Genomic DNA, 27,912 nt, shown 5'->3' on the forward strand with positions numbered 1-27,912 from the left:
ATGGGATAAATTATTCTAATTTTGCAGTAGAAAATAAACTGACCAAGTAATTTAGTGTCAAGCCTAATCTAGCTCCAAAACTCCAGCCTTCTCCACTTTCCACACTGCTTCTATTGAAGCAACTTGTCCTATTTTTAAAAATAATATTGGTAAAAGGCGAAAATCATATGGGCACTTGCGATGTGCTGGGAACAGTACTAAGTGACGTATCTATTCTCATGTATAATTCTCCAGTGGACTCTGGAAGGTTGGAATTTCTAGCTCCCTTATACCGAGAAGACAAACGGGGCTTAGAGAGATGGCGCGTAATGGGCCCAAGGTCACGGATACAAAGACGGATAGAAGCCAGACTTAACTCCAAAGCTGCTCAGAAGTCGAAACCACTCCCGGTGCAAAGGACAAAAGCAGGAACGTTCACTGGGCGGAGACAGTTGCCGGCACTTCCGGGGGGAGGAGCGAAGCCACCCGGCTGCGAAAGCGGCGCCGTCCAAGCCACAGCGAACTCGCGAGAGGACGTGCGGAGGTGGGGGGAGGCTTCCCCCACGCCGCCAGCACCGCCTGTCGATCACCTGGCCCCGCCCCACGCCGGCGCGCCCCGGGGCAAGCCCCGCCCCCACTCCTGGCCGGGCGGGAAGCGAACGCGCGCTCCCTCCCGTTACCCTCCGCCTGCGGGGAGGGCGGGGAAGGCGGGAGGCGCGCGCTCGCGTGCTGCGTGCTCGCGTACGTCGCTGGGGTTCGGCTGCGTCCGTCCCGCCGCTCGCCCGTTGCCGCCGCCGCCGTCGCCGCGCTCTCGCTTCGCCGGCCGCCGCCTAAGGGGGGCTGGGGCCGGGCCAAGCCGCCGCTGCTGTTGCCGGGATGCCGCGGGTGTACATCGGCCGCCTGAGCTACCAGGCCCGGGAGCGCGATGTGGAGCGCTTCTTTAAGGGCTACGGGAAGATCCTGGAGGTGGATCTGAAGAACGGGTGAGGAGGGCAGAAGAGGGGTCGGCCGGGTGGGGACAGGGCCCCAGCGGTGGTGGGGAAGCCGCGGGGACGGGAGAGGGACGCCTGCTCGGCGCAGAGCTGCTACCGGCCTGCTCCGGCTCCGCCATAGTCGCGGCGCCTCGGGGGCGCGGGTAGGCCCTGGTTCCCACTGCGCCTGCGCGGGTGGGGGTGGTGGAGGGATAATGGGAGCGATGGTGAGGATCTGAGTGGGACGGAGAGAAGGAAAACCCGAGTGGGGTTGGGGCTTCGGGCGGGAGGGTACGGCTCCAGGGCGCCAGGGAGGCCTGGGTTTTTCCTTCCCGGGCCCCCGCAGTGGGGCCTGGTTCGTCTCCGGCTAGAGACCGACCTTTCCCGCTCTCAGGGCTGCTGGAAATAAACAGGATTTCCTGCTCCCTTTTCACCTCTTGCCCAGTCTAATGGATCAGACAGTCACCACGCATCTTTCCCAAGGCCAGGAGCTCCGGAGGGAGGCCCTTTTTTTGACTTGCATGTGTCACACTTTTTTGGGCGGGAGACTCGGGTCTGAGTGAGTAGTCTAGTGACAGTTTGTAAAGTATCGTCTTGCCGCGCTGAAAGCCTTGGCCGTTCCCTCTACAAGGGTAATTTAAAGTCTTGATTCGTTATCTTTCAAACTTCGTACAGAGTTTCCATGCTGTGGTTTCCGTTCTACAACTTGCCAAAAAATTGCTTTGTCGTTGAAGAATTTGTTAGAGAATCGTAGCCACCCTGGCTAGTATCTGCGGCAATTAGTTAATGAGACGGAGATTCACAGCTCGAAATTGCTATCTTACTGCCTCCCCGGGTTTGGTCTGTTACTTGTATTCCTGATGTACTTTAGCAAAGCAGGGCCAGCAGGGGCTATTTCGGGGAAAAGAGATGAGTCCGGCTTGCAGAAGATACTCAACGGGGAAATCTATGAGAACCAGGAAACGTTAGGTAGGACTTGAAAGACATAGATATAAAAATTAAAAGGAGTAGGGGGAACATTTTAGGGTACTAAACCTTGAGTGTTGGAGGAAATCTTGGCTTATTTGGAAAAAAAAAAAAAAGATGAAAGACATTTGCAACAGGTCTGATACGGCTACAGGTTTCTCTCCATTGTAATACTAGCAACTAACACTGGAGAAGTTAGGAAAAATACCTAAGTGTAAGTTGCACATTTGAGACAAATTGGTAGCTTCCATGTACTCACATTGTTGATTGGGTTTAAAAGTTACTTCAAAGTGATTGTTAGGAAGAATCACCTTCTTACTAAGGAAAATGTCCTCTATAAAAGTGTTTATTATGGGGCGCCTGGCTGGCTCAGTCGGTGGAGCATGCAACTCTTGATATCTGGGTTGTAATTGTAAGTTCAAGCCCCAAGTTGGGTGTAGAGATTAGTTAAAAAAAACTAAAATCTTTTTTTTAAAAAAGGTGTTTATGAATACTGATTTAGAGTAAAAGGGTTAGGAAATTGCTCATTTGGTACAACAGAGCTTTCTGTTCTTAAGGAATTTACTCGACAAAGTGGGTTATTTTTGTTGTTGCTGTGATACATATACGAAAGATGAAGTGAAAACTCCCAATTTTCTTCAGAGGCCAACTAAGTTGTCAGAGTACATTTTGTGGGGAAAGCGTGGTTTTTGAAGTCAGACAGGCTTGGATGAAATCTTAGCTTCACCACTTATTATCTGTGGGCAGGTTACTTCTGTGACTAAATTTTCTCGTCTGCAAGGAAAAGGAACATTAGAGATAATAATTGTAAAGTGTTTGGCTCATAGCTGTAAATGGTAGCTGAAATCAAATGGTTTTGACTGATCATTAGGAGACAGCTTTAGTGTTTGATAACATGAAGCGTATTTGGTGAGGTCTGTTTTCTAAAGTTACTCAAGTGATAGCAGGAAATGATTTTGATGTTAATGATAAAGTGGTTAATGGAACAAATACGTTGATAACCCACCAACAAGATGCCTGCTACTGTGCTAAATGGATTGGAAAGAAAGAAAAATAGTTCTGCTCTTGAGTGAATTAAGTGTTGACAGTTACAACATGTACACTTAGAGTTAAGAAATGCTTGCTCTCACTTTAAACTCAAGTAAAACTTGGTTTGTTTGAAGAGATTTGTTTGAAATGGGCTTTGAAGAGTGAATTGAGTGGGGTTTGAAATAAAGTGTCTGGGAATAATGTATGTCATAACCGGTGATGAGGTGGTCCAATAAGGAACACTTTTGAGAAATAATGAGCAATCAAGCTTGGATTAAGTCTCATGAGAGATTTGGAAATTGAACGACAGGAACCAAAACATCAACTATGAGATTTTACAGTGAGCATCCAAAATCATGGCTAGGAATTGAAAGGCTCTGTAAGGAATAATTGAGCAATCTGGGAAATGGTGAGAAAGGAAAGATCGTTGCAGAACCCTACATACCTGAGTCTTTGAGTCTGGGGAACTATTCTCTTAGCAGATCTGCTAAATCATGGTATGTGTGAAATCTGTGATTGAAACTGAAGGTTGAAATGAGGAATGGGAAGTCATTTCAGGGATTCAAAGGCAGGTGAGACGATTAAACTGGCACACCTGGCAGCATTCAGTAATCGCTGCAGAGAAAAGTGACTGCTGAGCAAAAGACCAATGGTGTAGATGGATTTCAAGCAAGAATTGACTGGACTAGATTGCAGAAGTGCAGAGTCTGAAAGGAAGGAGGAGGTACAAAAGGAAAAGAAAAGAAATTTAGCAACATGTAAGCTTATGGCCCTGGACACTAAGAATAGTAGGTCTCCTTGAGAAGCTTTTTTTTTTTTTTTTTTTTTAAGATTTTACTTATTTATTTGACAGAGCGAGAGAGGGAACATAAGCAGGGGGAGCATACCTGGCCTGTAATTATTAGTAATCAGAACACTAAAGCAGATTTTGGATGGATAGGATTTTGATGAATTGCTGAAGAGTTTCACACTTGTAGAAGTGAGATACATCAGTAGACAGTAGATATGTTCAGAATTAAATAGGCATAAAGTTCTGGTATAATTGGAAGTTGACCAAATGAGGAAGTAGGTAAGCTCTCCAAAGGAGATTTAGTGTCCAGGAGAGGATTTTATGGATCCTCTTGGGATTTCAAAAAGTGTGTATGCAGTAGTTCATTGCCTGCCATTTTAGTATTCCAGGGGACCCTAATCTAGACTGCCTTTATTTTAGAGAATTCTTAAAAGAGTGGTTCAGTTGGGACCACAACATGATGTAGATCTCCCAGGACCCTATAGGCCACTCCAGGTGGTAGGTGTAGGGTCTCCTGCATTCATACCTGCCACACTAACCCCAGCAAGAGCCACTATGGGACCAGGGGTCAAGGAAACAGCAGCATTAGCAGTACCCGTCTGTAGCCTTCCAACTCTGCTAACTTTTGCTGCCTTTGATTATTTGTGAATTCTGTGGGCTGTCTTTTTTATTAATAAATCATGTGAAGTATAGAAGATTTTTATTTATTTATTTTAAAGATTTTATTTATTTGACAGAGAGAGACACAGCGAGAGAGGGAACACAAGCAGGGGGAGTGGGAGAGGGAGAAGCAGGCTTCCCCCGGAGCAGGGAGCCAGATGCGGGGCTCGATCCCAGGACCCTGGGATCATGACCTGAGCCGAAGGCAGACGCTTAACGACTGAGCCACCCAGGCACCCCAGTAGAAGAAGGTTTTAAATACGGTAGTTTCTCTTGCCACAAAATCTTGTGGTTACAGTCATAGGTCTTTATATTTTAATTTTTCCATATCTTAGTTAATAAATTTATCATACCCTAAGATTATTATACTTGCCTAGGAGCTGGACTCCAAATCATTGAGGTTATTTTGTTTTGTTTATTTTTAAGTTGGCTAAAGACATGAATTAAAACTCTCCAGAGAAACTTGGCTATATATTTCACACCTGTGCTTCATATTACAGTGAAATTGTGAATACCCAGAATTTTCAGGGGGTGTTCTTGTCTGTTTGATTGGATTTACACAACTTTTTAAGTATTAGCAGGAAGTTTTTATTTTCACCCTCCTTGAAAATCCCTTCAAGTAGAAGGTACCTTAATTTTTTTTAACATGCTAATACTCTTTCAGTGAGTCAAAATTACTGGTTTTGTCCCCGATCACTGTAGAGCATTGTTAGATTTTAGACACTGAGATGAAAACCTGCCAACCCCAGACCCTACACAGGGATTCTCTCTGGTCCTTGATAGGGGCTTGTTTTGTTTAGTTTCTTGTCTTTTCATTTTAAAGGGGCAATAATGGAAATATAATTAGTTTAATGTTCCAGGTTATTGGTTTCTGGTTAATTGAACTGTGGGAGATTATCTTCACCCACCACTGAAAGCGATAAATGCTTTATCATTTTTATGATAATGGTACAATTAATGAGTGCCAGGAATGACAAAAGGCAAACCCACTCTCCCTTTAAAAAGACTCCACCTTTTTGTCCACAGGCAGTTCTGCCCGCAGAAATAATGGCACATTTGAACCCTTGCGGTCCAAAGCTTTGAATCTTTCTATTAAGTAAGGCATTTGGTTCTGGAGTCATTTTATGATTATTTAAGAAGAGATTAAAACAGTTTTGTTTAAAGGAGCACTTGAACAACATTGTTTATACGTAGTTAAAATTAAAGACCCATTTTTAATTCCTATAGTGTTTCAAAATAGCATGTCTTTATTTCTTACTGTAAAATTTTTACATTTTACATAAATATGTATTTATGGACAAAAAATAATCAAAGATGACACTGTCTGCATTTTGAGACTGTCTTTTTTTCATACACGCATGCTTTTCTTATGCCTCCCCATCCTTTCTGCAGACTTAGGGTCATACTGTACATCCTGTTTGTTTCTACCTAACAGCTTGATTCTTTACCTTTGTCATTAAGTGTTCTCTGACAACTTGATTCTTAAAGGTTCATAGTATTCCCACATATCAGTGTTATTTATTGTACATAATTAAAACCATGTTGCAAGACATTTAGGTTGTCTTTGGTTTTTTGCTAATTTATGCTTTCATAGCACTGAGGTAAATATCCTTTATGTAAATCTTGGAGTAGATTCCTGGGTGGACCTTTGGAGTCAAAGTATATACACATCTTTAAGGCTTTTGCTACCTATTGGTTTCCATTACTCTCTAGACAGAGTATTTATATTTTCACCTGTTGTGTTTAAGAGTTCGTATTTTTCTGAACTCTGAACTAGCCTTCATTATAATTTTTTTAATATTATGATTTTTAATGAGAATGTTTAAAATTGCATATGAGGAAGTTATCTTGCACCCATTAAGGCTCATTCTTTAGCCTACCAGGCATAACAGATTCAAGAACTTTTTTTAAGGGGCCCTGGGTGGCTCAGTCGTTAAGCGTCTGCCTTCGGCTCAGGTCATGATCCCAGGACCCTGGGATCGAGCCCCACATCGGGCTCTCTGCTCAGCGGGGAGCCTGCTTCTCCCTTTCCCAATCCCCCTGCTTGTGTTCCCTCTCACGCTGTGTTTCTCTCTGTCAAATAAATAAATAAATAAATAAATAAATAAATAAATAAAAGAACTTTTTTTAAAAAGAACTTTTTGACTGATTAGAAAATAAATATGAAATCTCTTAACATAAGGTCCTTTTTTAAAGATGTTATTTATTTATTTGAGATAGAGAGTGACCACAGAGAGTGCGTGAGCACTGGCGGGAGGGGGGGTGGCAAAGGGAGAGAGAGAGAAGCAGACCCCCTGCTGAGCCAGGAGCCCATCCTGGGATCATGACCTGAGCCGAAGGCAGACGTTTAACCAACTGAACCACCCAGGCGCCCCTAACATAAGGTCTTTTTTTTTTTTTTTAAGATTTTATTTATTTATCTGACAGACACAGCGAGAGAGGGAACACAATCGGGAGTGGGAGAGGGAGAAGCAGGCTTCCCGCAGAGCAGGGATTCCAGTGCAGGGCTCGATCCCAGGACCCTGGGATCATGACCCGAGCCGAAGGCAGACGCTTAACGACTGAGCCACCCAGGCGCCCCATAACATAAGGTCTTGATGTGCAATTTTATGTCCCACTTTTTCTACCTAATTTATCTTGTGTATTTTTTCTGTTACATAAAGATCTTACATACATCATTTTAACGGCTGCAGAAAATTCATTGTACGGCTGAATCATGATTTACCCAACCATTTCTCTTAGGTCATCTCTGAATTCTGGTTGTTAAAATAACGCTGTGATGGGTATCACATGCATAAAACTTTGTATTTTTATCATTCCTTAAGACAGATTCTGTGGAGTAAAATTCACGTGTCACAGCAGGAAAGAACGTTTTCAAGGCACTCAGTGCATATAATGCCAAGTAACTTTGAGAAAAGCTGTGTCCCAGAGCCACTTGTACCTGCGGTGTGTGGCACCTGTCATGGCTGCCTCACCGGCATCAGGCGTACGTGTCATTTCAGATCTTTGCTAATTTCACAGGTGCAAGTGGTCTTATGTGTCTTAACCAAGACTTTTTCTTAAATGAGTAAAAAATAATGAGACATAGGGCTATGGATTTAGTAGCATTCTTTATTAGTAGTAGAACCATTACAAATGTGACCAAGTTGGTTTTTGTACTGCAATCTCTTGAAGTCAGCCTATAACCAAAATTTAAATGTTACTTTTCTTTTTCCTGAGATGGGTAATTTTTAAGTTTCTGTAATCTTGAAAAATCAGTGCCAAGAGACAACACCGTGCTGCAATTTTGACCAAATGTTGCTAGCATAAATTCCCTGGCTTGAGACTTCCACTCTGTGGTTCTGTAATAAACATTGTAATTATTCAGCCAAGTCATTTTAAACCCCTGTTCCTCAGTTCAATCTCTTGCACCTCCCTTCCTCATTGAGGAGCATATGAATAAAAGGGCCATGTGAAATATTTGTCCCTTTTAAATGGTAAGCATAGGATGAAGACTAGATAAAATATGATACGGGTTCCCGATATTTTTCTGGATGCTTCCAAGTAACTTAGAAAATTGTACTTTGAGCTTCTCTAAGAAAGATGTTCCTAGTATGTAAAAGAATACGATTGGGGGTGGTCTTTATAAATTTGTAAGCTAACACTGGAATTTCAGAACTCTAAAAAACATTAACAGCATGCACTTGTGTAATTTATTTTTCAACTGCATACACCAGAGCGCTTTACTAACAAGTGTTGTTGTCTCTAGTTTGGACTGATGGGGAAACTGAGGCATTGGGTCAATTAAGTGCCTGGCTGAAGGTTACAGAATGAGTTACTGACAACTCTGGAAGCTGAAGCGCTTTCTTATTCCCATACCAGATACAGCAGGAGCAGTGGCAGTCAAAGCCTCTCATGCTCTTTCCTTCCAGATGGTTCAGTCCTGTTGCTCTGGCACTTGCCTCCAAGGATGAGAAGGTAGTTAGGTCCCACAGCCTGTTCGGTCTTTAGTCTCTCTACAGAGTCTTCAACAAGCTAAAAAGTTACTGCCAACAATGAGACAGGTGGTAGTTTTTGTGACACTGGCCCTACACAGAAACTCTAGTGAAACTCTCAGGCTGTTCTTGGAAGAGCTGTAAGATGGTGTCAGCTTGGTCCTGGCTGACTGGGGTAGGATTTGTGCGAGCAGATGCAGTTAAGTGATCTCTGTCGCGTTATTGCTAGGGCTGTCTGGTCTTGGAATAACCTGAAGGCGAAGGATCAGGCTGTGCTCTGGATTTGCATGCCCCTATTTTGAGGAAATGCCCTCCGTGACCTTCCCTGCGTGTTGAGATGCAAGTCTGGAGGTCCCAGAACTGCAAATGATACCTGAAGAAGCACCCAAAGGACGCTTGTAATCCTTCTATCAAGTCCCCCAGCCACGTCGTTAGGCCTGGATGCCAGAATGGGGGGCATTCATAAACAGAGACCTCCAAGACCTAGAGAAAGTGGGGAGACCAAAGGAGGAGAGGAGGGAGGTCTGAATCCTGCCTTCGGGAATGGAAGAGGTGAGCAGGAGGCTCAGGCACAGGAGTCAGGAACCGCAGACCTGAAGCACTGACTTTGAGAAACTTGTTTCGTGTGGATGACAAGAAGCTGTTGATCCGTTAATGTTAAAAGAATTTGAAAATGTTAAAATACTAAATGAATTAAATGACTGATTTCAAGGGAAGGGCATCCCCTAAGAAATAGCATAGGAAGTGGCATCTTTAACCGAAAAGGAAAAGAAACTGACTGCAACGCAGGGACTGTGGAATGGTTATGAGGGATATGGGAACAGCCAAGATGGTCCCAGAGGTATAACTTCTGAGAGGCTTTAACACCTGTTACCCACTCATAGTGCCATTTTAGAGGTAAGTATAAACTGGTTTTGTTTGTGGCTTTTGTGTGGAATCAAGTGGTGCTGTCCGCTGAGTGTAAACTTTTATTTCACTTAGGTATGAGTAACAGATACAGTATTCCTATCTTACATCCCAAGAGTTTTTTGTTTTTTTTGTTTTTTTTTTCTAAATTGGTAATATGACGTTTATCTCTGGAGGGTTGTTTTTTTTTAATATATATACATATATTTTTAAATCTGTGATTGTCTTCATGAACTGTAGTGTGTCATCAGGGACTAGTTGACCCCTTTTCTTGTGGGATCTCTTCATTTACTCTTAGTGTTGATAAGTGTCACAAAATGGAAAGGCACACAGGTGTGATTGCCCCTTACCCCCTTTGAAGAAAGCAGCCATGTTGAGTTTAAAATGTCAATGAAACACATTTTGTTGTGATGGGGGTTATGGTTGTAATGGTGATCCACAAATTATTCAGAAGTATGTTGCTTTCTGGGATAGTCCCATTTTATAGGGTGGAAATATGGTGGTAGCTTAATGAAAGCGAAATCGCTTAGCAACCTTAGGTTCATTTTGAAACAGTTCTGGATAGTTGAAAGGAATTGGCAGATAGACCTGTAGAGTGGTTACAAAGTAAGACTAAATTTGAACTTGATACAGATTCCTCTCTACCTCCTGCTATTTTGGAGGAATTTTGTTTTATTGCTTAGTACTTAGGGTACGATTGTTTCTGTTATATTTTCTTCACCCCAGTATGTGAGCATTCCTTTAGAGATGGGCTGGCATTCCCTTAATGATGTTACTTTTCTCTGTTTTCCTAGACTGATGCTAAAGTTTTGATGAACTATAAAATTTGGTAATTTTGATAGGTTTGGTTCCACAAGTAACTTAGAGAATACGTGTTCACAACTTGTATCAGTACCTATCAGGTGCAGAAGTGGTATTTCTCACCATTTAGTATTTGTCATAAGATGCTAATATTCACGTGGGCATTTCTCTTCCACAGCACATAATTTGATAAAACTGATTTTCCGTGCTTCTAGAGCTTGCATTTCTCAAACTGTGTCTGCTCTTTGGACCACATCTTTCCGTTACTGTATGGGAGGCAGTAGCTCATGATAGTGAGTGTTGACTTTGGGCTAGAAAGGACTCCAGGTGTTGGGTAGCCTTGGCAAGTTCCTTCCCTGCCCTGAGTCTTAGTGTCTTCATCAGTGAGCTAACAGTAAACCTCAGAGTTGTGAAAATTATTACAAAGGAATTTGAAGAAGGAAAGAATTCTGGTGGGCTGGAGTAGTCATGTTAATAGTAGTTCAGAATTAAACAAAATTAAATCAGATCTTAGATGCCTATCATCTGCAAAGTACTTTCCTGGTTGCTGCTATAATCCTGGTGTAGTTGGAAGTCTGTAAACCTTATAGTATTCTTTGATTTCTGGTCCATTTTTTTTCCATACCATTCATGCTTCTATTTTTTGGTCCCAGTCACCATTCCTTACAAAACTAATTAAATGCATTCTTAAATACATAATTTTGTCAATATCCATTCACATCTACCACCTCTAGGCCTGACTCTCCGTCATCTCTATGCTGGTCTAATTTTTGCTGAGCCTTAAAACCAAAGACAGATTCCAGGGGTTGTTGTGGGACCTCCAGAATGGGGATTGCACAGAATAATCTTATTTTTCCTCTATTCTTCTAGTCTGTTATGTTCTGAACCCACACATGTTTTCGGAAGGACCAGATGGCTGACACTGGCTAATGGGAACCAAAAGACGAGTGAAAGTAACCTGGTTGTCACATACCCCAAGCTTAGAGGTGCCTCACCTTGCCCCAAGATCAGTTTCTTTTTCTCTCTGGAGACTTTAACCCACTTAACCAAAACCTTGAATACAACCTGGCTTATCTGAAGTTAGATTATCAAGTCAAGCAGCAGCATTTGTTAAATGAAAGGGTTGTACTCAGGAATGTGCGAGAGAAGAAGTATCTGCCTTTACAAAGGCAGTGTAACCTGGTAGTTTAGAACTTGAGTCTGGAGTCAGATGGATCTGGATTCAGATCCAGCCACACCACTTATGAGCTCCTTCGCAGTGAACAGTAGCTTAGTCTCTCCAAGCCTCAGTCTTCTCATTTGTGAGATGGGAATAATCATAATAATAGTACATTCTTCACATACAATATGAGGAATGAATGGAATATTATGGATAAATTATTTACTGTGTGCCAGGCACTACACTAAATATTAGTCTTTGTTATTAAAGAGCACATAATCAAATGAGAGGATCAGCACAAAGAAAAAAGAGCAAGGCCTTGAAAGGCCATAGAAACATTGTCACGTAAAACATAAAATGGAATAGAAGTGCCAAAGCTAAAGAAAGTGCTCAGATGATTAGTCAGGCAAGTGTGTGAGACTTCATAAAAGAGAGAATTCTCAAGTCTATGGAAGAAGATTGTTTTGCTTCGCCTTGTGTAATCAAGGCACTCGGGTTTGGAGAATGATGGAAACAAATTTCTTTAGGAGTCATCCTAGACCTCTGAGCAAAAGAATAATCTAGGAGCTGGCTTTCCCTGCTGTACCCAAAGAGACAAGTTGCCTAAGTTAAGAGTAGCCATATCCTGGAACTAAGGAAGCCCATCAGACAGGCAGAAGACGGCCTTGGGGGGCCCGGCAGATGAGAGAACTAGGGCCAGGCCGAATGGGCAGCCAGAGAGGACTCGTCAGGGGTGATGCCGAGTGCTGGGAGGAGACTAGTGCTCAGGGGCTCCAGGAGAGAGACCTCATGAGGTAGGTTTTCTTCTTTGAAGGTGGGGAAAGATCAAGTGCAGACTGAGCTGTGGCCAGCGCTTACAGACCAGGAGTCCACACTAGCTCTACTCAGAGAGCTCTTGGTGCGCGGGAGCTGCCAGTTTGCCGACGGGAACAGAGCCCCAGGCTGGGCACTGGTGAGCCCTGAAGCCGCCCCCCAGCTCTGCCACTCGGGGAGCACGGGTAAGTCATCCGCCTTCTCCAGGCCGCCCTGATGGCCAGAATGCCCAGAGCAGCCTCCTTCCTGTCTCAGGATAGGAAAGGGCCGCAGGAACCTACTTCATGGGGTAGGAGCTCCTAGCCGCGGGTCGTGAACAGCCCTCTGTGACCGGAAAAGTCAAACTGCAGCCATGGTCAGTGGCCCAGAGCGGTGAGTGTGACGCTGGCTGATTCTGCTTTGAGGGCCTGACCACTGCTTCCCTGGAATGTTGCAGGCCTCTGGAATTGGAGCAGTGGCCGTTCTCACTTGCAGGCTTTTCTCTGAGTTGGCCTCACCTGAGCAGTAGAGAACAGTCGCAGAAGTGTCTTTCTGCACTTTTCCAAGCATTTTATGCAGACAGCGAGGATTACTGCTGTTATTACTATCCTGTCAACATGTCCTAACTTTTTTCACCTCATAGGACCAAGTTGACTGAAGCGTAGGACCAACACTGAGTACTTTGAAAGAGCTGTTTGATTCCTGTTCACTGAATGCCATTTCTTTCAGGGTAGATTTAAGGGCTCTGCCCTTAAAGAACAGTGCTATTGACCCTAGTTTGAGGGTTCAAGCCACCCCATGGGTTAACTTCAACAGATGAAAATTTTTCCTTGGCTACAGCAACATCCCTAATCCTGACCAGCCATGGAGAGGTTCGGTTCTTACAAGGAAAATGAGTGAATGTGGGAATGGCTCACCACATTGGGAAAACAAAACTCACATCCTGCTGATGGTTGGCTGAGGACTGTCATGTCCACATACAAAGAAAAGCATGTGGCACAGTTGTAGGACAAAGGTGAGCAGAGATCTACTGTGAAAAGGGGCACATTTTTCTTATAGAGAGAACAACCAAGGCATGCCCCTCGGTAAGCAGTGTTGGTGGGTGATGGCAGGCACACGCATGGAGGCTTGCTTTCCCTTGCTCCTCATGTCCACTCCCCCTCAGTTAGCCAGCGCTGAGCACCCCCTTAGTCCTGCCCTGCCCGGTTAGCTTGGTCAGCATACCTCCAGAGCAAGTCCTGCTGCTCATTTTTCAGAAGGGACTTTTCTCCAATCTCCCTATCAGTGAAGATGTCTGGAAGACAGAGATGACCCTAAGTCGTTCTGAAAGAGGCGGGGTAGGCGGCACATCCTCTTCAGCGGGCCATGCAGAGTGGTATTTGGGACCATCGAGAGATTATTAGGATCAGGGAAAGCCCCTTCAGCAACAACACAGGTTCAGATGATAATTCTTGGGTGAAAATGTATGATTAACATTTCTAAAAATGGAAGTCTTAGAGTAGTTTTAAAAGCATGTCATTCCATTTCCAGCATTTCCGAGTTCTGACTGATAGCCTGAGCAGTAGGGCACCTGTTGAACGAGGGCCACCAGAGCTGGCCGTGCTGGGAGCCTGCACTAAAGTGTAGAGCAGCGCACACAACTCAGTGTGGCTTCGTTCATGCTGTCCACAAACCTGTCCGTACCTGCTAAGAATCACAGTCCCCCTTTTTTAGGGAGAAAATGACAGGCACTCCCTGTTTTGGTTTGTTTGGGGTTTTTTTTGCTAAATCTGTCAGGATAAAATGTGACCCAGAGGAAAAGAGTTAGGGAAAAGGCCATAGCAGAGGAATGGTGAAGAAATAAGTTTTTCTTTTAATTAAAAAATGGTGTGCATTTAATAGGCCATGCTTTTTGTTCTTCCACATAGGCATGGGTGGGGGGTGAAAGACGTGACATCTGGGAAGAAAGCAGGAAAAAGCACATGGGAAGGTTTTTGTTTTATTTTTACTAAGCCCTGCCATGGAGGGATTTTTAAATTTGTCTTAGATTCATTCTCCTGAATTCCTTCATCTTCTTTCGTCTCATACTGGAATTACTGAAAGATGGTGGGTTTTCACAGTAGAAGAGGAGGGGTGTCTGCAGCTGGAAAGAAATCTGTTAGGTTGTGTTTGTGAGGCTTACAGTTACGCCAGAGATTTGTATGCATCAATATACACATGTCAGTAGCATACAATGTGTATGCGTGCATGTGTGTATTTTATATCCCTCCTTATTTTGACAACAAGTTCAGAAGGAGAGTACTCTTTGGGAGATTAGTTTCATGTCATTTGCTGCAAAACACAAAGGGATGTTAAAATCAGTGTAGAAAGATCCTCTGATATTAGTTACCAGGGAGAGTTTTATTTTCTTAAAGGCACTAAATTTAATTGAGACAGTTTTAAAATTTAAAATTAAAATTGGGACCCATACAATAGTTTTAAAAGGAACTTGAGATGATAAAAATTAAATTTATCCCTGTCCATCTGTCACTGTGGTATTCCTCTGATGCTACCAGATTAGTTGAAATTCTCCCATTTTAACATTACCTATCATACTTTTGACATTAGGAGAAACCTTAAGGATATGTAGTATAGCTTCTTTATTTCACGGATAAACTAAGACCTAGGAAAATAAAATGATTTAAATCTGCTTGTCAGAGTTGATTGATAGCACAACCAGGACTAGAACCCAGGCCAGTTCTTGCTGCTCCAGGCTGAATAGTTACGAGTTTGCCTTCTGGAGTCCTACCATGGGTTCTGAAGGCCAGCTCTGCTGTTTTATCAGGCAGGTTACTTAAAGCTCTGTGTCTCTGTTTCCTCATCTGTAAAATGGCAATAGTAGTACCTGGCTCTTGGGTATTGTGAATATAAGATAACATTGTCTAGTGTATGGAGATTACTTCATAAATGCTAAGTAACACTTTATTGTTACTATGTAGTCTTCCTGCCTTATTTGGGGAACCCACTCACTGCTTAGTGAATGAAACAAAGTCATTCTTTAAGTGAAGCCGATCAGAATAAACAGTAAGGTGGTGGAAGCAACCACACTGATCTGGTCTTTACTTAGCTCTCAGAACAGGAGTCCCTATCAGGTGTGGTTTGTGATGCAAGAGGATATTTGGTTTAATCTTCCAAACCCACCCAGCATGTCCGTGCCAAGAGAAGTGACAGTCAAGATGCCTGATTTAATCCTTGGACTGGACTTTGACATAAAAACTTCCCAAAGAGGGGGGCCTGGCTGGCTCGGTCAGTAGAGCACACCACTCTTGATCTCAGGGTCACGAGTTCGAGCTCCAGGATGGGCATAGAGTTTTTTAAAAAATAATAATAATAATTAAAATGAAATTTCCTAAATAGAGTTTGTGGCCTTTCACAGAGTAGCCAGATTTTTTCTGTAAAATAAATTTGATCTCAGGGTAGCTATTTTAATAAGTGACTTGGATATCCCAGACATGTGTCTACTAAGTGACCCACTTAGAAGTCAGTATTAGAATTTACTTACTAGAAATTTTAGAAGTAAATACTAAGGACTGACTGTAAGGACTATTTTCCTCTAATAACACAGATTGGTCCCTACAACTCAGGGAAGAATTTTATTGGCAAGGTATGCCTTGCTTCACCCTCAGCTGCAGAGAAAGATTAGTCTGAGCATTAGTTGTTTTGTTTCTGTTTTTTAAATATGTCTCCATTTAACAGATTGTCATTACTTTCCTTCCAAGGTCAGAATAGGTTCTGCATGAAAGCCTTGGAACACAGTGAGCATGCACAGGGGGATCTTTGAGTCTGGGAGGATGCATTACCACATGGGTCTGACAAACATCACCTGTTAGTAACAGAAGTTGGGCTTTTTAGTTCAGACGATTGGCAGAGCTTAGGGTCTTGTATTCTCTGACCCTCGAATAGTTGTAAACCCTGATTATTTTGAAGAAAACCGTTTGGGTATGTCTGATTTGTTCAGTCTTTGGGAGTCAGTGTTGCCCTTCGGACATCATATTAGATGAGTTCGGGGCAGCGAATGATGCTGAGCCAGCATGCCACTCTTAGAGGGGCACCGGGGCATTTCATCACGCCCGGGGTGAATGTTTTCTCCCATAGCTCGCTCTTGGCATCAGGCATAGGAGGCCAAGAGCAGTGATGCTGTGGGCAAAGCAGACCTGTGACCAGTCTTGACAACTAAATTAAGGAAGTACTTTTGGGGCAGGGGAGTATTTTATGATCAAGAAATAAACCTAAGTAGAAAGATGTGATTTTTTTTTAATTTGCTTTTTTATTTAGTTTTGTCTCTCAAAATGATAGTACAGCTTTCCTGCTATCCCACTCTACTTAGGAAAGGAAAAGGCAGCTGCAATATATTATCAATGATAGATTCTCAGTGACTGTAAAGCACTTTTTAACATAGTAAGTCAATATTGGGAGAGGCTTTACTTGCTTTGTCAAATATGACATGTTCAGAATCACTCTGCTTACTGCACAGCAATTCCAGCCTTCTGGAAGTATCAAACCATGTTTTAGGCTTCATAGCCCCCAAATTGAGCCGGGTGACTTCTGAATTGTGTTACTGCAAAACGTTTCCCATTGAACAACTGAATGTGTCTGTGTTCCATTTTTTTTAATGGAGTTGAGATTCGGTGACTTGAAGTTTGAATGCCACTCATAGACATTTCAGTGTGTAAAGAACCCTCCAAAGTTGTCAGCCATTCACTGTCACCTCTGGAGAGGCTGGTTGGAAAGGAACTCTTCAGTAAAGGGAAAATCCCGCAATTCCGAGTTTCTCTCACTTAACATGTTGCTGAATGCAGCATTACATGCTAAGGAAACTGGAATAATGTCGGTCAGGCTGGATGAACTCCTGGCAAGCCTCGTAACCTGTTTTTAGTTCCAGTCCGTTTAGACGCAGCAGAACACTGGTCAGTGTTTGCCTGTGTACGCAGCTTTGTTAAAGACATTGCTTGTGACTTTCCTTTGTGATTAGGTATGATCATTAAGATGGTTTTGGTTTTTAAATATAGGCAGTGGTCACAAAGCTAGACTTCACAGCTGTGTTGTTAGACCAAACTGAAAGTTTATTGATAACATAGTTTATAGGGTGTTTGTTTAACCTTACTTATGAATACCTTACACATTTTGCTGTTCAGTTTTGTTGTGTTCTTTAACAGGCATGAATAGGATTCAGGGGGGAGGGAGCTTTCTTTCAGATATGTGAAAAACCAGCAAACCTCTTTGTTGGGAAAGTCCTAGCAGTGCTGTATAAAGAAGTTTGCACAGTCATATATAGGTTTTAGAAAATTCCAGCTTACCTAAAACCTCCTGGAAATGAATTTGCAAAATCATGAGGAACTGAATAGATCTGATTTTTTTTTTCTCACTGATAACTCTAGAACAGTTAATTCATTTGTGATTATTTAGGTAGAAGAACAGGAACTTTAAAAAATTTTTTTTCCTTTCACTGAGATTTGAGGTACTGTGAGTTTTTTACTTGGTATGTTATTCCAAACATGACTTAACAGTTAAGATGCAGTGCCTGGATGTAGGTCTAGTTGTTCTTGAAGCTTTCATTTGGGGCTAAAGCTAAAAAAAAAAAAAAGAGTTTTTATGTGACTTAAAAGGGCAAATACTCAATGTTATAGAGTCACATATTTTGATCCTTCATACCAAGCATCCCTCTGGAGGTCTCTGCAGCTGCCACCAACTACTTGGGGAACAAAAGAAATGATCTCTGTGTATTTAGCCAGCCTCCTACTAGAAAGACAGGAGTCTACCTTGAGAAGTCTCCCTATCCTCTTGCGGTGCCTGTTGGCACAAAGCAAGTGGTTTCAGCCAAAGGGAAGAGAAAGGCGATCCTTAGTTTGCAAAACCCACCTAACCTTTGCTAAGCATGACCCTCATTGCTTTCTCTTTAATGGTAGTGAAGCTGGATGTCAAAATGGTGCCAACCAGGATTTTGTTTGCTCTCTTCTAGATATGGGTTTGTGGAGTTTGATGATCTGCGTGATGCAGATGATGCTGTTTATGAACTAAATGGCAAAGACCTTTGTGGTGAGCGAGTAATTGTTGAGCATGCCCGCGGCCCACGTCGAGATGGCAGTTACGGTTCTGGACGCAGTAAGCATTTAAAAGGGCATTTGTATCAATGCCATACATGCCTTTGTTGTTAAATGTTAATTTTTTAAGTAATTAATTAATTAATGTTACACTGAAATGTATTGCTATTTAAGCTATTTGTTTTATAAATTATGTATCTTTTTAAATGTAAAATTGCAAATAAACATCTTTGATACTGTTTAATTTTAATTAATGACATAAAGTTCTTGTTTTAATACTTTATAAATATGTTTAATGATGTGTGTTTGTGTTGTTTTTTTTTCTCTGTAATGCAATTGTTTAACATAGATTTAACAAAGACCTCAATGTTTTAATTAAAAGAATCCTTTGAGGCTAAGATGACTGCCTGTTCCATTTGCTGACCTTGGGTTACCTTTCCATGCGTGGCTCTTTGAACCATTGTGGCCCTTGGCTGACCAAAACAGGAAGCCATGTGACGACCGCAACCTTTCCCCATTAGACCTGGGTGGTGAGGATCCCAAGGGTTAGACACAGATGAGATTAAACTGAAATAGGTGCCTGAAAATCTTTTTTTCGTATAAAATATTCACAAAAACTTTAATCACTGTGAGTAACACCAGTAACTGATGTAGTAATTTGGTTACTTATTTCTAAATTGTTAAATTGTTAATAGTTTTAATTTATGCATGTTAATTTTAAATATAATATTAATGAATATATATACTTACCATTTTGTAAATTAAATTAAATTTCATGTTTAGTTGATTGCTTTTTTTTTAAAAATCTAGTTTAGAATTAAGGGGTGGGGATTGAACTAAAATATCTGTGCTGTGGGGGTGGGGTAAGTGGTACACTTAAGGGGAATATGTGCTGTGTCACTTTTTCCTTTTCCTCCACTGAAGTAATGTTATCTGTTTGAACCTTCCAAAGGTGGATATGGTTATAGAAGAAGTGGCCGCGATAAATATGGCCCTCCCACCCGTACAGAATACAGACTTATTGTGGAGAATTTGTCAAGTCGGTGCAGCTGGCAAGACCTAAAGGTTTGGGCCTCATTAACCTTCTGGGATAAGGTTGGGGAGGAGTTACGCTTGGGAAAGAGATAATTTTATGCCAGCCCACGCGAACACAGAAGGTAATGGTATTACATGTTTGAGGCTTGGAAATTCTGTAAAGGTTCTAGGGGCTCCTGGCGGGCTCAGTCAGAACATGTGACTCTTGATCTCGAGGTTGTAGGTTCAAGCCCCATGTTGGGTGTAGAGATTGCTTAAAAATAAAATCTTCTTGAAAAGTAAAAATAAAAATTTTAAAAGCTTCCATAGGAGTACAAAAGACATCAGAATCTCACTATTACTGTACATTTGGGGCCCATCACTCTAAAGACAACCTATGTTAAATTTTCCACTGTGTAGAGGGTGTTGTAGAGAGAGATGCCCTTGTAGTTTCTCACCAACAAAAGGAAAAGTTGTAACCCCCAGTGTTTCCTGCTGACATTAGCTGTAATATGTACGTTTGTGTCCGTTTCCATTGTAGCTCCTCATCGTTGAAAATGACTGTCTGACTCATGTTCTTTCATAAGGTTTTGTTATTGTTGTTGTTGTTGTTGTTGTTCCATGGAATATTCATCCTGAAAGAGTTTTAAGGTCAAAGATTAAGGTCCAGTTGCTGTGTTGACCATCCAGTGCACTGATCCCAGCTTATTCTTTGACAACTGTTTTTAAGCTCAGTAGGGAAGAAAGGCTTGAGCAGTGTCTTAACCTGGATGGTAGAAGGATAGAAGAAAAGGATAGTCACACTTTCCACTCTCACTTCTCCAGTCCATCATTAAACAAGTCCTCTCTAGCATAACGAGTGAATATATTTAGGTTCAGCAAAAAGTAGTTAGGGATCTTATATTCATGTGGTTTTAACTCATCGATGAAAAGCAATTTTACATCCTTTTCCCCCCTTTTTAAATTTGCTCCCAACAGTCTTCAAATAACAAATATGAGATCCAGAAAAGGTTCACACATTTGTCTTAGCACAAGAGGCAGGAGTAGGACCTGAGCTGGCGATTCTTCCAGCATTCAGTGCTGCTGTCAGCAGTAGAGGAGGCCCTCCTGGAGTGTCTGCCAGCAGGCCTGTGCTCACTGCAGCAATGGCTCCAGCGTTCTGAGAGTTAAGGGTTAAATGTTTTGGGTAGAAACTGGGAAAGGCTTTCAGACTTTTTGTTAAAATGAAGTTTAGCCAATGTCTTCAGTTGATTTTATACTTCTGTACCTTTGGTAGTTTCACTCTCTGGAAAGGAGAGTAATAGAGCAGATTTCCTTGTAAGTCAAAGCAGACTTAAGAACAGGGTTCTGGAGCCCACGTCTCTCCGTGAATCCCAGCTCTGCCACCTATCAGTTATTTTACTTTACCTAGTTACTTTCCTCTTGTGCCTCATATTTTTCAACTATAAAAATGGGATTAATACTCATTTGTACTCAGAGTTATTGTGAGAATTGAATGCAATTCAGTGTAAAAAGCCCAGGAACAGTTCCTGGCACAATAAATGCTAGCTGTTAATCGAGGAAATGCAGAAGTAAATTTAAAGGCTATTGTTTATTTTTAAAATGTATAAATATGTAACACCCAATGATGTTGGTGTTGAGATGAAATTTATATAGTAGTCTACACCTCCAGGGGCATTGAGAATTGGTAGTTTGACCCCATCAGGTGGAGTAGGTAATATTAATTCAGATTCTGAAGTCTGTATATTCTACTTTCCTGTTCTGCAAAATGGGGGAAATAATTGTATCTATCTCATGTTAGGACTTTAATTAAATCATGCCTGTCCATACAATAAACCTTTAATAGTTAGCTGCTGTAATTTGTAATTTGGAAGTGTGTAAGTATAAAACAAAAGTAGTGACATTCTTCAAGCCCTTTTACTAGAGTTATCATACATCTCAACCTATCCAAGACAGTCCCAGTCTTGGCATAACTTAATAGCATCTTCATTCAGTCTCAGAGGTGTCCAAATTTGGGTGATAAATTATATGGACGCGCTGTTTTTTACCCAGAACTCCCACTCCCGCAGATAATTCAGTTGAAGGAATTTTCGGCAAAGATGTTCCCTTGCTGGATTATGAATAATAGCGAGAGACTTTATATAACCTGAAATTCCCAACAATTGGGAAATCCCCAGAAATAGTACTGGGCACACTAATTGTGAAGATTGTATGTTAAGACATGTAAACATTTTATGATGTAATGAGCAAAGAAGGTGTTGAATGGCATGTGTTCGGAGGAAAGTAGTAACAAAAATAAACTGCTGTTGAGTTTATGCATTCCACAAATGTTTATTAAGTATATACTACATACAAAGAAATATGGGGAAATTAGCTATAAAGCCTTAAGTTTTAAATTTATCTAAATGTCATGGTCTTTTCAAATACTAAACTGATCTCTCATCTGTACATCACTTTTTTTTTTTTTTAGGATTTATTTTAGAGAGAGCAGGGGGAGGGGCACAGGGAAGGGGGGAGAGAGAATCTCAAGCAGCCTCCCCACTGAGTGTGGAGCCTGACATGAGGCTTGATCTCATGACCCTGACATCATGACCTGAGCCAAAATCAAGAGTCAGATGCTTAACTGACTGAGGTACCCAGGCACCCCTTTATTTTTTTAAGTTTTTGTTTCTTTATTATTAATCTCTACACCCCACGTGGGGCTCAAACTCACGACCCCAACCAAGGTCAAGAGCCAGTGCTCTTCCAACGGAGCCAGCCAGGCGCCCCTTGTACATCACTTTAGTATTATCCAGCACATTAGTTGTATTCTCCCACTTGATTATATTAACTCCCCAAAGAGAATGAGTAGTGAAGGGATGTGGGTTGTCATTGAACCTCTGAAGCCAGAACTTGACAGTACTGTTTTGTTGCTTTTCTGTCTTTGTTTTGAAGAAATGATATAACAGTAATTTCTTTTTTTTTGTTTAAGTTTTATTTATTTAAGTAATCTCTACACCCAGCGTGGGGCTCAAACTCATGACCCTGAGATCAAGAGTCACATGTTCTTCAGCCTGAGCCAGCCAGGCGCCCCTACCAGCAATTTTAAGTAAAACTGAGGTGCTGATCTCGTAATCCCTTTATGGATTTTTTTATACGACCCTAGATAGTTGTTAATATTTATACATGTTTTTAAACAAGGATTTATAATGAAATGTAAAAGACCTAACTTTTACATTTACTCATATGGTAATATGAACATCTAATGCTGCTTATAAACAAAAAACTTCCCACTATAAAATTTAGAAAATGAGAGTTAAAAATGTTCATATTCACACATAACTATTTAAAGGAATAAATATTTGTTGTCTCTACCACTCACCTGATGCTTTAAAGAACTTTAGTAAATGGTTGGTATGTAGATGGAAATATTTTAAAGAGTGAACTTCATTCTGAAGAAAACCAGTTTTTCTTCCCAAAGGAAAGGGAAAACTTCCGTTATGATAATTGCATTAGACATTTTAGCAAAATGTATCATAACCTATTGAGTGATTTTTCTTTTCTCTTTTTCTTTTCTCTCTCTTTTTTTTTTAAGGATTACATGCGTCAGGCAGGAGAAGTGACCTATGCAGATGCTCACAAGGGACGCAAAAATGAAGGGGTGATTGAATTTGTGTCTTATTCTGATATGAAAAGAGCTTTGGAAAAGTTAGATGGAACTGAAGTCAATGGCAGAAAAATCAGATTAGTTGAAGACAAGCCGGGTTCTCGACGACGCCGGTCCTATTCCAGGAGCCGGAGCCACTCAAGGTACCGCTGATGTCTGCATGTCAGTGCTTGCTGTCGGTCCGTTAATGAGTACATAGATGGGTAATCCATTTCCATTCTTCTCTTGAATTCTTAGTACATGGTTCTGTCTGGTTCGGTAACTCCGAACTTTGAACTGAACATTTATTTGTAAAACTCTTGAACTCTTACATCATGAGTACAAATCGAACTTCTTTCTCTGAGGCAGATACCAGTGACCTGTTTTCATATTTTTTCTTTGGTACCCCAGATCATACCCTTATTGGGGACAAACATGGCGAGTAGTCCCTTGGTTTACTTTCCCAAACACCACCTACTCAAGAGTGGAGACTTTCTTATTCAGCAACTGCTCTGCACTAGGCCAGGCACTTGTGAACAAGACAAATACGGTCCGTGCCCTCATGACACTCAGCCTAGTGGAGAAAACAGGCATTGAGCAAATAATGACCATTGTAATAGGTGTGTGGCAAAGGACATGTACACAGCACTAGTTCGGAGAACTGACAGGGGCTTCTCTAAGGACGTGTCATAGACGCTGAGCTCTAAAGGAGAAGCTGGAGATGGCGGGCGGAGAGAGGATTAGTGCCCTTCTCCTTCTCGCAGAGGGCAGCAGGACGAGAGCGGCTTGAGATGATGCAGAGAAGGGCCAGATCCTGCGAGCCACGGGCCAGGGTAAGGATTTAAGAGCAGTGGGAAGTCACTAGAGACTTCTAAGCTTTCCAGGTTTGGCGTTGTTTTTTAATTTTTTTCTTAAGAAAAAATTTCAAATACATAAAGCATTAGAGAAAATAGTTTCGTGAGCCCTGAATTCCCTTAGGCCTGCCCCCCATCCAGCTGTATCACTTGTTATTTTGCCAGTCTTGCCTCCCCACCACTCCCACTGCCTCATTTTAAGGCAAGTCTGGGCATCCTGTCATTCTGTCTGTAACTCTTTCAGTGTGTACATCTAAAATCTAAAATCATGATGCCGTATTACAGCTAGCAAATTTGTATTCGGATTTCCCCAGTTGTCTCAAATATGTATTTTTGCAGTTGGTTTGTTCATATTAGGATCCCAACTAGGTCTGCACATTGCCATTAGATGGCATGTCTCTTAATTCTTTTTTTAGTCACTGGTATGTCCTCCTTTGTCCTTTTTTTATTCTCCATGCATTTAATCTTCACAGTTGCCTGCTTTGAAGATTTTCTCCTAGTGGAGGTTTTTCGGATTGCATCTTGTGATATTTATCATGTTTCTTTATCCTACCTCCCGTATTTCCTGTAAACTCATAGTTAGATCTTGAGGCGTTTAGAGTAAGGCCAGTATTTTAGCAGGTGTACTTCATAAGTAGTACTTTATACTTCCTGTTGCATCACTCGTGTGGTGTCTGGATGTCCCACTGCGAATGATGGGGGAGAGCGCATCAGCGTGTCTGGGGCTGTGAGCCTGAGCCGTGCCTCCTGGAGTTCCGCAGTAGTCCGCCTGGCAGTCTTAGCGTCTGTTGATCCTCCCTCCCTGGAGCCATTCGGTCACTGTTGCCAGGTGATGACTTTCTAACTTCCTCATTCTTTTTGCGTTTAAAGGCTGTAATTCTATCAATGATGATTTCCACTCTTTTGTTGCTCTCAAATACAATTTTTATAGGAAGTGTAAAATAAAAGTTTGACACCTTTATTTACCAAATTTTAGAATTTTAAATGTGACCTAGGGTTCCCCAAAGGTAAGGATGAGGGTGGTGGTTTAAGAGTAATATTTTGAATGAATTCTCAGACGTTGATGTGTATTTAATGTTTCATCCACTGCAGCAAATTTTTTATGCTCAGATTGTTGTCTTTGGTCATTGGGAGCCCTTAAAGTTGGCTCCTGTGTCTTCAGTATCTTGGTTTTGTTTGGTTTTCAGATGAATATGCTTCACTATGTATTTTCTCAAGCTTTTTATTGCGATCATTTTCAAACATCGGAGTTGAAAGAATAGTTCATGAACACCCGTGTCCCCTCCTTCTGGCTTCAGTTGTTAGGATTTTGCCATCTTCTGTCTTCCTCTTTCTTTGTATGTGTGTATATTTGTGCATGTACCCTATACATTTACTTTGCTGTAGCATTTTAAGGGAAGTTGAAGACCTGATGCTTCACCCCTAAATACTTCAGCATGTGTCTCCATGAATGAGGATGACCACATTTACATTTTCTTACCTAAGAACCTCAACAGCGATTCCATAAAGTCCTCTTCTCTCCAGGCCATTTTCAGATTTCTCCAGTGGTTCCACAGAGGTCTTCATTTTTTTCCTGACCGAACCCAGTCTAGTCTTGCACTGTAAGAGGTGGTGTTAGGTCTCTTTGGTCTGAAGCAGTCCCCTCTTCCTCCTCCCACCCCCCAACGACATTGACTTTTCTTTTTCTTTCTTTTTTTTTTTTTTTTTTTTTTTTTTAGTAGTATCCCACATTCTGAATTTTCTGTTTCCTCTTGGCATCAGTGAACTTGTACTTTATCCCCTGCTTCCCCTAAACTGGAAGTTAGGTTTAGAGAGGTGTGATGGAGATACAGGTTAAATGTATTTGGCAAAAGTCCTTTCGTAGATGGTGGTACTCGGCAGTCTTTGAACGTTTCCCTCTTTCTGCCCTGATGAGATGTTCTAGGCCCATCTTGTGCATTCCCTGCCCTGATCTTGGAATCCGTTGTTTCCCCAGGAGTCCTGGTTACTGTGGTAGGAAGTAAGCAGAGTTCACAGTCTTGGCCTTTTAAAGATTTTTTTTTTTTTAAGAGTTTGGGTGTGTTTTTTTTTTTTAAACGGCTGTCTGGTCACAGTGAGTCAGTCGGTAGGCAAAGGGCAGAAGTGTCCAGAAGAAGGCTAGGCTAGTAAGGAGGCTGTTGAGGGGCCCAGACAGATGCTGGTGGCTTGGGCAGGGGCAGGGCAGAATCATTAGTATAGAAGAGGACGAGGGGGAGAGGAGAGAGTCCGGGCTGGCTCTGGTTTCTGGGATGAGGAACCAGGTAAATAACAGTGGCATCGGCGGAAAGAAGGAAGGAGCCCAGCCAGAAGAGTGGGTGCCAGGGAAAGCGGTTCAGGATTGGAGGTGCTGAGTTTCAGGGAAGCCATGCAGGTGGGACGTTTGTGGGTACTGGACCCTTGGATCTGGAACAGTGGGAAGGGTTCTCTTTCACCCTCGAGCCTGGACACAGCCCGTGCCAGACCTATTTTTCGATAAAAAATGCCTTACCGTTCAGCCAGCCTTTTGTCCGCAGGCGTTAGAGAATGCTCTCTCCCCCCCAGGTCTCGTTCTCGAAGCAGACATTCTCGTAAGAGCAGGAGCCGGAGCGGCAGCAGCAAGAGCAGCCACTCGAAGAGCAGATCGCGGTCCAGGTGGGCCTTCCCGGGTGTGAGCAGGGGCGGCCCAGGGCTCTGGGCCGCGCGCGTGTCCCCGTCTTCCCTCCCCCAGGCCCGCCGGCCGGGGCCGCAGTCAGGCTGCGGAGGGCGGTCCTGTGCCGGGGCCGCCCCCCTGCCCCCCTTCCCTCGCGTCGGCTGTCCTGGCGGGCGACCCCGTGCGACACCCCGACACCTGTGTCTCCTCAGGTCAGGCTCCCGTTCCCGCAGCCAGAGCCGCAGCCGCAGCCAGAGCCGCGGGCGCAGCCGGAAGGAGAAGAGCCGGAGCCCCAGCAAGGGTGACAAGAGCCGCAGCCGCAGCCGCAGCGCCGACAAGCGCCGCAGCAAGAGTGACGACCAGGCCGGGGACAAGATCCAGAACAGCGACAGCGCCGGGAAGCCCAAGAGCCGGAGCCCCAGTCGGCACAAGAGCCAGAGCCGGAGCCGGAGCCGGAGTCAGGAGAGGCGCGCGGAGGAGAAGCGGGCGAGCGGGAGCAGGAGCAGGAGCGAGGAGAAGAGCCGCAGCCAGGAGGAGGGGCCGCGCCGCAGCCGCAGCCGCAGCCGCAGCCGCAGTCAGGACAAGCGGAAGGGAAGGAAGAGGAGCCGGGAGGGCAGCCGCAGCCGCAGCCGCAGCCGCAGCCGCAGCAAGAGCGAGAGGAGCAGAAAGCGCAGCGGCAAGCGTGACAGCAAGTCCAGCGGCGGCAGCAAGAAGAAGAAGAAGGAGGACGCCGAGCGCTCGCAGTCCCGGTCGCGGTCCCGCTCAGCGTCCAAGGAGCGGGAGCACGCCAAGGCCGAGGCCGGCCAGAGGGAGGGCCGAGGGGAGAGTGCGGATGCCGGCACCCATCAGGAGACCCGGTCCAGGTCGAGGTCCAATTCCAAGTCCAAACCCAACCCTCCGTCAGAGTCGCGCTCCAGATCAAAGTCCGCTTCAAAAACCCGCTCTCGGTCCAAGTCCAGATCCAGGTCTGCATCCAGATCGCCGTCTCGGTCTAGATCCAGGTCCCACTCGCGGTCCTAACTGGCTACGAGCACAGCTGGAACTCCCCGAGACGTCTTTTGTACATGTTTGGTAGCCGTAGCACAAGTGATCCAAGTAGAACATATGTCACTGCTGTACATTTTTAACTCCCCTAATGGTGTGTCTACAATTGTTCAATCTAAGTGCTTCCTCTCCGTAAAGCCTCCTGGCTCCAGGCCTTCCTGCTCGACTGAAAACAATCTTCTCTTTGAAAACCCCCTTTACTCATGGCCCACAGTAGAATATCCAAACTGCCGCGGCCCTCAGCCTGGCCTTTCCTGCAGGGAGCTCAGTACCTGGACGGCTTTCAGGCTGGAATGCTGACATAGGTAGGTACGGTGAGTTCAGCCATTTTTGCCCTCGAATTGATGCCCTTTGATGTTTGCCATTTAGTGAAAGTGCGAAGTCTTAAGTTTCCTACCACTTTGGTTTCATACTTTTGGACTTAACAAAGTTGTGAATAGCACAGTCGAGGAAAATTGATACCTGCAGTAACCCATAGGAAATAAACTGTAGAGTTCCATATTCTGGTATTGTGATTATATTGTTTTATATTAAAAAAGAAAAGAAAAGAATTTTTTTTAATTTTATTTTTCCCCGTCTTGCAAAGTATAGTGACCCCTGTTTCCATTAAATTTGAATAAAGACTATTTTTGCTTGACAAAA

The 27,912-nt window shown here is 43.1% G+C and overlaps 1 protein-coding gene across 1 annotated transcript; it reads left to right on the top strand.

Moving 5' to 3' along the window:
* The first annotated feature begins 681 nt into the window (after positions 1–681).
* SRSF4 (serine and arginine rich splicing factor 4) lies at positions 682–27,912 on the top strand. The gene is made up of 6 exons (XM_035019295.1): positions 682–962; positions 18,005–18,147; positions 19,039–19,151; positions 22,675–22,889; positions 26,139–26,228; positions 26,439–27,912. The coding sequence occupies exons 1-6, from the start codon at positions 856–858 to the stop codon at positions 27,244–27,246; spliced, it is 1,476 nt and encodes a 491-aa protein (XP_034875186.1). The 5' UTR covers positions 682–855; the 3' UTR covers positions 27,247–27,912.

Source organism: Mirounga leonina, unplaced genomic scaffold (genome assembly GCF_011800145.1).
Source record: "Mirounga leonina isolate KUSES-001 unplaced genomic scaffold, KU_Mleo_1.0 Mir_173, whole genome shotgun sequence".
Classification (NCBI taxonomy): domain Eukaryota; kingdom Metazoa; phylum Chordata; class Mammalia; order Carnivora; family Phocidae; genus Mirounga; species Mirounga leonina.